We start from the raw sequence: 15,430 nt of genomic DNA, 5'->3' as shown, positions 1-15,430 counted from the left end.
ATATTTAATTATGCTAAACCACTAAGAGCCTTGTATAAACATTTTTTATATCCATATAAATACCAAGGAAATTGCTAAATAATGTAGTTTGTAGGAAGTTCATATAATAAGTTTTATGTTAGTTCATTGCCTTTGATGATCATCTCAAAAAATACTTGGTAAAGCATAAGGAACAAATGGTTTCACTTCAAATTTTGAGGTTGGTCAAGTGTATTTTCCACAGATAATGTCTGAGTTTGCTCTTGGGGAGGTAAATTCAGTTGTAGCCATATCCATGTGAACTTCAAACAAATTTAAATGTATGTGAGCATCTTTTTTTTATCTTCCTCCCTTCCTCCCTCCCTTCATTTCCTTCCTTCCTTCCTTCCTTCCTTCCTTCCTTCCTTCCTTCCTTCCTTCCTTCCTTCCTTCCTTCCTTCCTTTCTTCCTTCCTTCCTTACTTCCTTCCTTCCTTCCTTCCTTCCTTCCATCTTTCCTTTTCTTCATTTTCATCATTTCAGATATTCAGGGCATTCCTTCCCACACAGTAACAAGACTTTGGGGGATATATTGCTAAAATAATTCATTTTCTAACATCAGACCCAAAGCTTCAATGTGGGACAATCCCAGAGGATATGAAAATGATTCCCTGTACTGTCACATCTCCTCCAACAATTTGTTGAGAGTTCTGTGTCTATTGTGTTTAAGGCACTGTTTACAAAATCATAACAATTAAGGACTGTTTAAATTAGATTTATCCCCAGTGGTAATATATGTGAAGAAATTAGAAGATAATCAGATCTCTGGAATATAACCTACAGAACAAGTAGACACATGATGTTACAACGTTCTTTCTGCAGAGCAGCAGATCTTTAATGAAAGTGGGAGTAGAGATGAGCCAGGTGATCTGGGAGGACCAGACAGCTCAGTGCCAACTTTCTGATGCATTCCAGACACCACATGTAATGGAGATGTCAGTGGTTCAACCACCTTATGCACAAATTCTGCTAATCAACTTGCACAGAGATTGGTGCACTACACAAATACAAGGGCAGATTGAAGCCTTTTAGTGAATTCGGATTGTCATTTACCTATCTTGACCCAAAATTTTGCTAATAATATCCTATAGTGATGTCCTACACCCTCCACATAGGGGATGCATTGGTTTGCTGGGGCCATGGGTGCAGGTAAGGGGTGCAACCAGCCTCTTGTGAGTGTGTGCTGAGCTCCAGGGGCTTCAATAGCAACAACTGTCTTTGTATTTAGCATTGAAGCAACTGGTCTTTCTATTTAGTCTATTCTAAATACTCAGTGATCAAAAGAACCATTGTTTTCATGGCCTTGGTATGAAGGGGCTGAGCATGGAGGCCTCAGCTTGCAGGTGACGGTTGTTAGGACACCAATTACGTGGCCCACCATGGCCCAGCACCCAGATAAGCACCATGTCTCCACTCTTCCCTATGGGAAGAACCTGAGAAGCTCCTCTCTGTGTCAACACCATTGTAAGCACAGGGCTACGTGTGCTCAGTAGCATCTTCATGCCAATACTGATACGATTCAGCTATGCCATTTGTGCTGTGTGCATTTATTGTAGGGGCATCATCTTGCAATCTTGCTGGTGTCGTTCACTTTGTTTCTTTAACACCTCGTTACTCTGCAATGAGGCCTAAAAGACCTCCTCCAAAAGTCATCCTGATATGCAGAGGTATTTCATTCTCCACTAACTGAATTTAAAACCCCACATCTCCAACTCATACAAACGAGGGCAGCTACCCACTGGGGAACTGCTGATTTACACCACAGCAGCTGAGCTGGAAATGTATGAACCTCTGTGAGATTCTTTGTGAGAGATGTAAAACGTGATTAATAATAGTGTTTTTAACAAGAAAAAAAGAGAGATGTTTGAAAACACAGGTAGTTCCACCCCCTCACGCTCCATCCAAAGTGCACACCAGATCTGTGCCTGCTGTAGCAGCATGGCATTTCCAGGATGGCTCAGGATGGCACAGGAGGTACCAAACACCAACTGATCCCAGGCAGATTTTCCTGGAGAATGTGTCCCTCCCTATGAGCTTGCATCAGAGTTGGAGAAGACTTTGTGTCTCAGCCTTCAAGCGGCTGAGCAGAAGGCGGTGCTGGGGGAGCATTGCGTGCTGTGACAGAGGGCTGAGGCTGTGATGAGCTGAAGCTGAGCAGCAGAAGGCTTTGGTTGTATCAGCTTCTTCTAGGTGACATTGTTTGCTTTCCCCGGGTGAATGTTTTAAAAGGCATCTGTTGAAATATGTTGCAAAATTCGCACAACATATGTGCAGGCTCATATGCAAATATGGAGCACATCCTTTTTGCCACTTGAGCTTTGTTTAAAACTTTGCCATAAATTCACTTTTTTCGTTGTTTTGTTTTGGGTTTTCTTCCTCCTGGTTATCATTTGCTCCTCTCCCTGTTGTCAGAAGGTTCTGTGCCTCGTGTAAACACACTTAGAGACAGAAACTGCTGTTAAAGAACAAGCTGATTTGCAGGGACTTCAGGTCTGCTTTCCACAACACGAGCTTCCAGCTTTAAAAACCCCGAGTCTGCTTCTCAGCCCTGAGTGCTGGGAGCGGAACAAGGCTCTCACTCAACAGAGAATGCTTTCCCCTCCTTTGTAGATCATAAAGCCATTGGGTGTGTGCATAACACAGAGGGATGAACCCACAATTGCAGAGGGAGGTGCTGCAGCCCCTGAAATCCACACAGGTGGATCCATGCTCAGCAAAGGGGAAGTGCTGCAGGGCTGAGCCTTCTCCTGCTGAATTAATCAGAGAGATGCTTCCAGAATCTTAAGATGTTGCATTGGTTGTAAAAAGGTATTACTGATTCAATGCTATAGCAAGGAGAATTTAGAAACCAGAAGAAAAGAGACTGCAGGGTGATGTTCCCATCTCTGTAGTGTGTGCTATGCACTGGGATAGCTTAATTTCCTCCGTGCTCCTCTGCAGATAGCTTGCAAATTGTGCCCAGAAAGCATGGTGTGTCAGAGGGGCACAAACTGGCAAGTGGCTGCAGGATGGAGGTGAGGCAAACATGATCTAATACTTTCAAAGGCAATTGCAGTAAGCATAGGACATCCTCTGCTTTCCAGTGCCGTTGCCCAGAATGTTGAACTGAACTGGGATGAGTGGTAATGCTGGGGAACAGAGCAACCTCAGCTGCCATGCAGGAAATGGAGGGATTTTTTATTTATATCTTGTTAATTAATTAAATTAGGTCTAGCACCTTCCATAGAAGCCAGGGAACACCACAAAGGAAAAAGGGAGACCAGGGAAAGGTGTGATTCAAATTTGGTGTAGAAGCAAAGAGTTACTGCTGAATTAGTCTCAGAATTTAAATTGCAGAAGAGGTTTCTCCTTCCCAGCACCTCTGTTCTCCAGTGTTGCCCTCAGACTATATTACACAGAAGACACCTGAAGTTATCTTGCTCATTTCAGGTATCCCTTATTTTGCTGAACGATAGGTAGTAAATTTCAAGGTGATTTCTCATTTGCCAAAATACTGATGGTCTGTTCCTGACTGGCTGGATGGAAAAAGCAATATGAAGATGCATTGATTCCGCAGAAGCCCATTGGATAAATGTGTGGCAGTTTATTTCACTACTCTCCAAGTAGTCAGTTTGTGCTCCTGCTCCAGCACTGAACACAGCTCCCTGCATATAACTGGGCTTATTTCAGCTCATCCAAACCTCCATGCAGAACGGAGATTAGATACAGGTTCTAGCTGAAAAATTTGCAAAGAGATGTTACCCCAGGGTCCTTGCCCTACAAGCACAAGTAGGAGTGGGCATATTGTTTCAATGCTGATAGAGTCTCTGTTTACTGGATAATATCTAATCAATTGTTTCCACCTCTCTGATGATGTGATGCACTTCCTAATCCTGCAGTCAGTCTATTAGACATGGGTTGAAGTCATCAGCAGGAAAATAACCCTCTCAGAGAAATGATACATTAGCTATATACTCACTTGGGCTTATGTTCTTTTTGCCAAGCAATAACTATTCCAGGAGTGTAGAGACATACGTAACCAATAGGGAAGAAGCTTTTATTAACCAAGATGGTTATTGCATTGTAAAGAGGAAATTTTCGCCTTTGCTAAATTCTGTTGGAAAGTGCCTCATATTTTCTCAGAGCGAGGATCAAAATGATGCTCTGACAGAGCACTGGGCTTTTCCTTTTCATTCAGGTGGCTGTCACTAGCTGCCAGCTGTCGAGCCCAGAAGAGAGCATGCATGTGCTTGATAAGTGCCATGGCAGAGACATCTCCTTAACCCCCATCTTTTCGTGCTCCCCGTACAGGATGTGGTGCCCCATGCTGAGTTGGGGGGAAAAGCTGCTCCTCTACTTGCTGTCAGATCCCACAGATAGATAATGAGGAAGAGGGCACTGATATGATGCTTTGCAGGAGGCTTCCTCGTGTGGAAGAGTGCACGGAGTCAGTGACAACAGGGACAGGAAGGAATGACTTTGGGTTTTTTTTGACGTGGTGGTTGTTATTCAAGTGCCTGGTAGTTCTTCCAACCCTGTGTACATCACAGATGCTCTGGCACAGCCCAAATGGCTCCAGTGCCTCTGGACTGAGCCCTGTGGGAGCTGCAGAGGAGCACTCTGAGGATGCTGGCTTTGGGAAGCCCTGAGCAGCCTTCTTCAGGAAGATAGGACTGTCAGCCTCTCCTTGGCTGAGAAGCATGCGAAGGATAGGGGATAGAAGTTTTAAAATATCTATCAGGAGTCTCAGTGGGAGGAAGGCAGCTCTGCTTCCCCACACACATGGGAACTGCAGCACCCAATCTTAGGCAACAGGGAACACCAAGGAAGTTTGCAAAATGTGGGTGCTCTGAGAAGATATCCTGTTCTCCAATGCAGGCAGGACTCCACGCAAAACCCACACAGCAGGGGAGGAGGTTGTGTGACTGAAACCGCTGCATTTGGGAATCAAGTCTAGAAAATATCTGCTGAAATATCTGCACTTGGGTAGTTCTCATTTAATGTTTTTTCTGGGAGATGAGAGAAGCTGGAAAATGTTTGGACGTTGCACAAGGCTAGCACATTTGCTCCAGTTTTGGGCAGAAGCCATGACTTAGCTCACAGAGCCCATAGACCAGGGGGGGTCTATGAGAGTCTAAAGGCACATGAATAAGTGCTGAGCTTATATTGCATTGTTCTTCATGAGTACCCTTTGGAGGGCTGCATGACAGGGAAGGGTGAACCTAGGCATTCTGCTGCTCCTCAGCTACATCAGAACATTTTGCCCTCTGATTTCCCTGTCAAATCACATCACAAGTGGCCAGTTCCCTGGCCTTCTGACCCAGCTAACACATTCCAACACTGATTCAAGCACCCACAGAACCCCTTTCCATGACCTTGTAGCCTGTTTTAGCTTTGCTCCCAACAATTGCAGTCCTTGCTATTTTCAATACTCTTATCTCTATTTTATTACTTGAACACCAGGAGTCAGAAATGCTGTAATTCAGCAGGCCTCTGTCCCTCAGCTTAACTGAAGAAAGACCATTTTCCATCCAGCTTGTGGCAAAGGGATGTGATTTCAGTTACAAGGCAAACTCTGCAGATTGCCTGGACTTGACTTCTAACATCCCAGCTCAGTGCTAATCTTTATTGACAGTGCCCTCAGCATCAGCATCCCAGTAGAGGGAGTTTTAAGCTGACCAGGGGCTCCTTTAGTGACCAGCAAAGTGAAGACAAGCAGAGGGCAGTATCCTCCAGCCCTGCTTCTGTGCCTCAGGAACCCCTCCAAGCCTTGCCTCATCTTCTGACTGCAGCCAGATGTGAACTGCACAGCTGTACTTCATGCTTCACCACAAGCAGGGGATGTATGGCCACCCCAGTGCCTACCAGAACACTGGGGCCACGGACTGGGTTTTGTATGAGAGCTTTCAGGTTTGGGGCAGTGACCTGAATTCTGGCATGATGAAAGAGCAATTTGATTATTAAAATGAACTCACAGACGCTTTTCAATGGCTATGGTGAATGGAAAAGTGTAGCTTGCAGGGTAAAGGTAGGTGGTGGTGCATGAACTTGTGCAGGATGCAATAGGGTCAGTCCACCACACCACGATGGAGACCTCCACGGTAAGTGAGCTGACTCTCATTCCACCAGAACCATGGAAGGAAGGTTGGTCTGTCTGGAGGCTTTCAAGGCACCAGGTTGCCTCTCCCCATGATCACTGTGGACAAGGAAGCAAAGCCACATAATCCATTTTATATCGACCTGTTGGAGCCACTTCAAATCCCGTCCAGGAGCTGTCGCTGAGGCTGGCTCAGTTACAGCACTTCTCCCTGTCAGGAGCTGTGAGAACAGCTCACCCCTCTCAGCTTGTTTTCATGCATGCTCTGGACATGTCTTTTTTTTTTATTTTCTTTTTTGCAGACACGCCACGGATGAACAACATCCTTACTTCTGCCACCGAACCTTACGATCTGTCCTTCTCCCGGTCCTTCCAGAACCTCTCTCACCTCCCACCATCCTACGAGTCTGCCGTCAAGACAAACCCAAGTAAATATTCTTCTCTGAAGAGACTAAGTAGGTGTCAGCTCATTTCATTTCATTTTTATCTCATTTGCTTGTAAGCCACAGCGGGCACAACGTTAAGGCAATAATCTTCTTCCCTCTGTTGTTGTACTGCCCAAGTTGGCATCTCCAGTAATGATTCTCCTGGCTGTCACTTCCCATCAAGGAAGAGTAGAGAGAAAGAATCACTTCATTACTGTGAGAGCACATGTGGTTATTTGCTTACTGACCTCCATCCTGTGCTGCCTCCCAGTGCTCCGCCTCTCTCTGCTCCTGATAGAGTCATCTGAGAATCGTTTTTTGCTTTCTGGCTGCTCAGATCAGCCGAGTTCAGCCTGATGCACCCAGGGCAGATATCTCACCATCTGCAGGAGCAGCTGGAACCAGATGACAAACCCAGGCTGATAAAAAGCTGCTGAATTGGCTGGGAACCTCCATTTCAGTGGGAGCACGTCTGCCTGTCCTCAGCAGTGCTGCAGTCCACCATGTTTCATGGTCCTGAACAGCACCTTACTCTGGTCTTTGGTGCATTGCTGATGTCTTTACGTGTTGCTCTCTGACCTGTTCATGCCAGTTAGTATCTATTCTTGCTCGCTGTTTTACATATTGCATTGTTCTGTCAACTTTTCTGCAATGCTCCAACTCATTGCTGATCCTGATGGCGAATATTCATATGGAAATATCTTCAGCTTCAGTGAGATTTAGAAATAAGTCATATTTGTGATGAAAAGTGCTCTCTCTAGACTAAGATGTCAAGTCTGTAGTGTGTTAACATGGACATTTTCTGAGTGCAGCCAGGTATTCATGCTGCCTCAGTTGGAAAAATAGCGTCAGTGTCTATATTTGCAATAGCTTCACTGAAAGCAGATCGGGACAAAGAGCAGATGCTACATCTTAGCTCTGTATAAAATCTGCATTCCCAATTTAGCCTGCTAAAGGAAACGTACAAAACGAAGTGGCAGAGAAGCCCTTGGACTGTCCATAGCACATCTTCATGCAAAGGATTTTCCAGAAGAGAAAATGCAACAGAAATGTAGCACATAAAAATCTCAGCCCACTCCTTGGCACTTCACTGTGGAATTTAAATATGTGTTTAACATTTAGGCAAGTATATTTGACATGCTGAAAAGTAAGCATGTGCTTAAGCATGTTGCAGAGCAGAGATAAGGTATTTAGGGACTGGATACTGCCATGTATGTGACTTCTGCTTCCTGATAACATTCGGAGTCACTCTCCTAACCAGAAGCATTTTCCTTTCCCTGCATCCCTGTGATTAGCTGTCCATGTTCTTGAGTAGCTTTGATGATATTGTTCAATACTGGGAAACCCTTGAAATCATGACATAGAAACATAACTGCTTTAAAATGTCCTCATTTCAAGGTGATGATTTATTTTCATTTTTCAGATGAAATAATGTAAAAATGTATCAATTGAATAGCCCCCGAATTGCTCTTTCATTTCTAATTGATTTCCAATGCTCAGGATTACCTGAGATAAGTACTTCCAGCTCAGAGGTTGGGAGATGTCTGTCTTGACATTATTGGGAACAGGTTAGGGAAGCATCCACCAGGAATTGCAGCAATGACTCTTACTGTGGCTCTTAGTGTGATGAAGGAGATGGTCCAGACGTCTTCCAGACTGAGATTCATCTATTGTTTTATATACTGTGCATAGATGCTCATTGAAAATGCCTTGAGCTTCCTGCTAAGGATATTGATGTATCTCACTGGAACATTAAAAAACAACAAATGAATGCTAACTGAACCTCCCACACCTTTCAACGCCAACATCTGGAAATGTACCTCAGATCTGAACTCTTTTCTGTATCTACTCCTGCAATGCTTACCCAGCTCACACTGAATATAAATGCACTCTGACCAAGCAACTCCATCCATGCACTGGTCATTACCTTACCAGGTGTCTGATCCATGGGGTCTCAAAAAACTTGTTCTGCAGTTGAAGAAAAGACATCTCCTTACATGTCCAACGTGCCCCTCAGCAGGTCGCAGGAGAGTATATGTTGACTTCCTGCATTATTTCCTAAATATTTGTTTAAAGAGGCAAAAATAGATTTGTGTTAAGGTGTCAAGCTCAAATGCCTTCTAGAATGTGCAGAGCAGAGTCAGCCTTTCTCTTCATAGAATCATAGAATGACTTGGGTTGGAAGAGACCTCAAGGATCATTAAGTTCCAATCCGCCTTCCCTCCCCACAGGCAGGATTGCCAACTGCTATCTCATGTACTAGATTAGATTGCCCAGGGCCCCATCCAACAGACCTTGAACACCTCCAGGGATGGGGCATCCACAGCCTCTCTGGGCAGCTGTTCCAGCACCTCTCCACTCTCTCTGTTAAAAACTTCCCCTGATGTCTAGTCTAAATCTTCCTTCCTTTAGTTTAAAACCATTCCCCCTTGTCCTATCACTATCTACCCAAGTAAAATGTTGATTTCCCTCATGTTTCTAAACTCTCTTTAAATAATAGAAGGCCACAATGATGTCTCCCCACAGCCTTCTCTTCTTCAGACTAAACAAGCCCAGTTCTTCAGCCAGTCTTCTTAGGAGAAGTGCTCCAGCCCTCTGAGCATCTCCGTGGTCCTCCTCTGGACTCTCTCCAAAAGCTCAACATCTTTCCTGTGTTGAGGGCCCCAGAGTTGGATGCAGTACTCCAGATGGGGCCTCATAAGGGCAGAATAGAAAGGGACAATCCCTTCCCTTGCCCTGCTGGCTGCTCCTCTTCTGTTGGAACCCAGAATACTGTTGACCTTCCAAGCTCCAAGCGCATACTGGCTCTTGTTAAGTTTTCTTAGAGTCAACCAGGACCTCTAAGTCCTCCTTAGCAGCTCCTCTTGTGAGCAATTCCTGCCCCTCTGGGCAGTCATTGTTCCTGTCCCCATTCAGGGGACACCTGGCAGTCAACATCAGTCTAGGAATATGAGAGTTAATCTCTGGTCATTGGCTGTGGAAGGTATGTGGGGTTCATCCACACTCTTACTGCTTCAGCAGCACTGGCCCTAGAATGAAATTCTTGCATCCTGCAAGGAGAACACCAGCTATTTGCCCATCACTGGCAGATCTAGATATAGTTTGCATCCCCATGAACAGTGGTTGATAAATGCCAAGCCAACTACCCCACACTGTGTGTTTAGGTAACTAAATAGTTTCAGCTCTAAAAGTGCTAAGCATCCCACGCTACCGCTCTGGGCTTGCGAATGCATTGCACCTTTAGTATCACAGAATCACCAAGGTTGGAAAAGACCTCCAAGATCACTGTCCAACCATCCACCCCCCACCAATATTTCCCCACTAAACCACATCCCTCAGTATGACATATAAATAAATGTTCCTTGAACATCTCCAGTTATGGTGACTCCACCACCTCCCTGGACAGCCCGTTTCAGCACCTGACCACTCTCTTGGAGAAGAAGGATTAATGAATCCCATTCTTATAGCCAGTCTTCTCTGGAGCCAAAAGGAAAAAGGAATTCAGACCTCCTCTTCAACAATGCCAGCAATATCATTTTCTTATTCCATATAAAGGAGCTAGAGGCAACATAAAATCTGGGGCTTTGCAAATGAATTATCGTATTTCAGTTTTTCATATTTAAAATTAGTTGTTTCTAATGAACTCCCTGCCATCGTTAGAAAAGAAAAGAAAAGAAAAGAAAAGAAAAGAAAAGAAAAGAAAAGAAAAGAAAAGAAAAGAAAAGAAAAGAAAAGAAAAGAAAAGAAAAGAAAAGAAAAGAAAAGAAAAGAAAAGAAAAGAAAAGAAAAGAAAAGAAAAGAAAAGAAAAGAAAAGAAAAGAAAAGAAAAGAAAAGAAAGAAAAAAAGAATGCTGTGAAAAGCTCAGTAACAAATACTGTCTTTCTATTTGAGTCAAACAAAAGGCATTAGATACTGAGTGATACTTCAGCTAATGGTTTGGGTTGCTTCAGGTTAAACATCACTTGCTTTCACCAGTAGTGAAAGACATCTAAATTAAATAACCAAGAAGAAATGCCACTTACTATCACCTTGCTAATGATAAGGAGCCAGAGCTCAGTGGGGATATGGTCAGATCCTACCCTACTCCAGCCATCAGGCATTTGGCCTCCATGTCATCCAGGCATCTTTGTAATCAGCAACAAAGGACAGCCATCTCTGTCATATCAAGGTGCCAGTCTCTCACTGACCCCCACATTGATTTGGCAAACTATCAAATCCATTGCTGGATAATAAGCCACGTTTTGATGCTGGGCTTGTGCATGGGAAGAGCAGCAGTGAGCAGAGTGTGGGAACATGCAGCTGAGCAAGAGCATCTGTGTCAATTCTGCCCTTCCCAGCACCCCAGGGAACTGCTGTCCCAGCTGAGTGAGAAAGGTCAGTCAGAAAGGAAGCTAATATTTTCAGGCATATTAAACCACTTGGTATTGGCTGAAGGATCATCACAAATGACTTGGCAGCTTGAAAATGTTAAAGCCAATTGAAAGAGGAAAGCCAAGGCCAACGAGGGAATGCACTGGAACTGCTGAGAAAGAAAAGCAAATAAATTGCTCTGATGACCTTACATACAGATGAACATGCATATGTTTTAATCATACTAACCACAGGGAGAAAAATCATCAGTGTCTTTTCCACTGTCTTTTCTCAGAAACCCACCAATGTACCTCATTTCTCTAATCACAACATTGGAGGAGCTGTGCTCTCCTTCCTGCAGTGGCTTTGTCTCACTCATTTTAGGCAGGCTGAGGTGAGATGTGAGGAAGTACTCATTTGGGACTCCCCCTGCAAATGAGAGAAACAGAAATCTCCTGTGCAGGTCAGCTTGTCCTAAAGCAATCAGCAGTCTGGATGTTTGGGGAGACAAGCCCTGGCAATGTTCCAGGAACTAACATAAGGGGAAAGAATGGGAAGAAAAGAAAAATAAATTATCCAGAAAAGTGTGATTTCCCTTAACTCCACTGCTAAGCATTTGAAAAATATGAGTGAAGCCCCAGAAATATGAGGCTGGCTTTTTTTTTTTTTTTTTTTTTTTTTTTTTTAAGAGAAATCTCCATTAATCAATAGACCAGTGATGTTCTCCTGTCTGCTCATCACTTCTGGCCCTTAGAAATCCACTCAGGACACCTTTTTGAGCACATCTATAAGAGAGAAACATATTCAATTGCAGTTTTATTTTGGCTAAATTTAAAAATGCCAGTTATCACATGAGCATCAATAAAACAATAAGGAGTAGCAGTAACAGTGTCTAGTTATCCGTGAACTTGCTGATGCAGTGAGGATGGGATGAAACAGATTGGAAGGTTTCAGGTCCTGGGCACATGGATATGCCCAGGGAGGTGGTGGGTGACCCATCCCTGGAGACATTCAAGGTCAGGATGGACAGGGCTCTGAGATCTGGTCAAGCTGTAGCTGTCCCTGCTCATTGCAGGGAGTTGAACCCTGCAGTGGCCTTGAAGGGTCCCTTCCAACTCATTCTATGATTCTGCGATTTTGGTTTTAGCAAACAAAGGTGACCAGCCATCAGCAGTTCCAGCACCACCAGCACTTGGTGATGCACTTGAAGCCTTGAAGCTCTGAAGCCTGAAGCCATGTATGTTTCAGTGTTCTTCTCTGGTATGAAAACATTGCTGTAGATCTTCCCCTTCACACACAAAGGCACTGGTGTGATACTTGGCCTCTCATGGAGCTACGTCCTCCATCGCTGCTCCAGTAACACTCAACTGACATCACCTTCCAGAGTCAGCAGCTGCTGTCTAATTAAACCAGCATGTTGTCGACATTTTACAGTTTTGATTCCTTGGAGAAGATGTGAAGTTTGTGTACACCCGAAAATATTCCTGGAATAGCTGTGCCAACATCTACCTGTGTCTCTCAGCAGCAAAGGAGGAGACAGCCTATGTGAGCTTAGGAACACCTTTAAAGTGAAATCAGGACCTGAATGAGTTAGCAACTGCCAGCAAAAGGCCATGCAGACTTCCATCTCTTAAAACAGTGAAGAAGGCTTATTTTTAATGAAAGGATATTTTTAATGTTTCCAATTAGCAAAACTTTTTGGAGTGTAGACCATGCTGCATTGTTCACCTAAATTAGCAAGGAGCAACTTTGAACCACTTTTAATCAGCTGATTCTGCTGCCTCAGTAGGAGGCTCAAACCACTGCAAACCTCACTTAGGCTGGTTTAGCTCCTCTGGCAATTACCATGGCCAGGTGTGAGCATCCAAGCACATCTCCATTTGGGATGTTCTCTGCTTTAATTACATCTATTTAGAGTCACTTGGGCAAATCCAGCAGCAATTCTCTCGTCCAGAGCAGAGGCCAAGTGCCAGAGTGCTAATTGCTCAGCTCCTATTCTGCAACCAGCCTCACACATCATTATCAAGTCCATGCACACTAAGTGTGTGCAAGTCTATCTACGGCCACAGGATAGAATACAAATATCTACCATTACTGGGGCCATATCAAAACTGCCTAGTTATTCCAAGGCTTCCTAAAAGGTGGTTTTAAAGGCACAAGGGTTGGATGACAAGAGAGCTGTTCTCTGACATTTGCAACAAGATTCTTCTTAGAAGTTTTTTATTACCAAAAAAAAAAAAAAAAAAGACACACTTCTACAATAATCTGCTGAGCAAATCCCATCCACAGTGAGCGTGCCAACAGAGGAGAGCTCTGGGTAATCCTCATGCCCTGGCAGAGTGTGGGCTGTCAAGAAGAGCTCAGCACCAGTGATGGTGCCAGCAGGGCGTGCATTTCAGCACACGCATTCTCGGCTTGGATTTTTGGATGCAGAAGGACCAGACATCTTCCTCATGGACACACTGGGCTGTGTGGACTGCTTGCAGGAACATGAGGAACAACATCCGGGGGAGAGGAAGAAATCAGTGAGTGAGGTTACCTAGCATAGGCTGCTTGCAGCACCATGAGTTCTTTCTGAAGAGCCCAAGGCACTAATTTTAAATGCTCTCTTGTGAACAAACTTCTGGGATTTGGGTGCTGTCAGCACCCAATTAAGTATCATAAAGTGCTGACATTTCCTCAGCTAACACTGCGCCTCATGGGACAGCCAGCCAATTCCTCCTCCCCTGATGTGTTGTGTAAAAACTACAGATTTATGTCTGTGTCAGAATAAACAGTTTCTGCTTAAGTACATCTCACCAAGTTTCTGCTTAACTGCTATATATATTGAATGTCTACATAGAATCCAAGCATTGTAGAACAAGGGTATAGGCTCCACCATATCACCAGGGCCATGTCCCAGAACAGGATGCTGTTCCACAAGAGGATCATCTACTTCACCCACTTCATTATTGCCTAACAGTTCTAAATCAGATCTTTGTGATTTTTATCACTTGAACATCCTCAGAAACTCTACATGTGCTTTTTTGCTCTTCCACCATTGTATACTTTCCCATCTAACATCATCTGTATCAGTGCAGTGAAATATTGCAGCTGAGAAAACGACAGGCCTTCCTTTTCTCATGATCTTTACCATAGGTGTCTTACAGGCAAAAGATTTTGCAAAGGAATTTGTATGGCAGGCCGTAGGAGTGGCATTTAGGAGATGATGTCCATCAGCACTTGGCTTGAGATGATAAGTGCACATTGCGTTCTGCGCGTGTTCCCAACTCTGTGGTCCCTGCACCAGGCTGCTCCTGTCAGATTAGTTGCAAGAGACCTTGTTTTCTCTATAAGGTGGAGAATTTCACTTTGCTTTTGAATGAGGAAGACACTTCCTGCACACCAGAGGATGTTCTGTTGTCTTCTCCATGGAGATGAAGGCTGTTTGCCACGTGTCTGAGACGAGTCTTACTCTGGGGTCTTCTGGAGCCACTGATGAGCCAGAAAAGATGGGACACATCAAAAAAGCATCTCAGAAAAGGAAATGAAGGAGAAAGACACATACAGATTCTTAGTGTTGAGCTGTAGACACACCTCCACCCCCTCCACCCACTCCATGTAGACACTGTTGGGAACTTCCATTTAATGATAGTGTATTTCTGATAAGGGACTGGTGCTCCATGCTTTACACCTGCAGTCACAGGCACATCATGATGGTCCACAAGCTGTGCTGTCTTGAAACCCAAAGACTGATGATCCTCCTTCCAGCCAGGTAGTCCTACTCCTCCAGCATAAGGCATATGAACATCAAAGTGTTTTACCAGAAAGCTGGGTTTTTCCTTCATCTTCAAACCACAAGTTGTTTGAATCAGGTCACTCCATCTGCTCTGGGATTTAAGTAGTATGCTGGGACGTATCTGCAGCAGGTAAAATCCTCCCCGAGGCTGAAGCATTTGTTTGAAATCCAAAAAGAATTCTGCAACAAAGAGATCATTTAAGGCAGAGAAGAAGCAAACTGAGCAAGCAATTTTCCATGAAATAAACTCCACAATATTAAGCAGTGTAAAGAAACACTGGAAAATAAAACCTCAGGCATATGATTCAACATCTCAGAGCGAACATCCCATACTCACCAGAGACACTTCGTAAGCACATTTACAAATATTCAAGAATAGTAATTAACAATGTTTTGAGGTAGCTTAGGGGTTTCACAGCGCATCCATGTTTGAGGCCAGAGGTATGAGTTTCCCCAAGTGGGAAAATTGCCTGCCTCACCCTGCTTTCTCTATGCTTTCTTTGTAAGTGCATTGTGAAGGTGATGTTGGATCACTTCTCCATAACTTGCTGTTTCTGCAAATCGTGTGATACCATGGTCTGGATTCAGCAGCATACAGAGTCTGCTGTGTCTGTTGTGCAAGAAGGTGTGATGCATCATGAAAGGAATTACACCTGTCTGCACACAATTATTGCTGATAAACCCATGGCCACACAACTCACGTGGGGCTGGTGTCCCTCCAACAGGCAGCATCCGGACATGGAAGTCCATGCCCAGGGCCAGCTGCTAGCAGACAGCCCTCTG

At 44.2% G+C, this 15,430-nt stretch overlaps 1 protein-coding gene across 4 annotated transcripts in view; it reads left to right on the top strand.

Annotated features, from left to right (window-relative positions):
• The window catches only part of SHISA6 (shisa family member 6), a 224,622-nt gene that overhangs the window by 207,357 nt on the left and 1,835 nt on the right, over positions 1–15,430 (top strand). For 2 of the 4 annotated variants that reach the window (XM_090122038.1, XM_090122041.1), the window contains one exon: positions 6,396–6,521. In XM_090122038.1, the coding sequence (XP_089978164.1) occupies positions 6,396–6,521 (126 nt within the window). Of the gene's footprint in view, positions 1–6,395; positions 6,549–15,430 lie in introns of all 4 variants that reach the window. The other 2 variants (XM_090122037.1, XM_090122040.1) reach the window with 1 other exon arrangement.

This window comes from Phasianus colchicus, chromosome 20 (genome assembly GCF_987193195.1).
Source record: "Phasianus colchicus chromosome 20, bPhaCol1.hap1.1, whole genome shotgun sequence".
NCBI lineage: Eukaryota > Metazoa > Chordata > Aves > Galliformes > Phasianidae > Phasianus > Phasianus colchicus.
The sequence above is the reverse complement of the archived record's forward strand: the minus strand, read 5'-3'. Positions and strand labels throughout refer to the sequence as shown.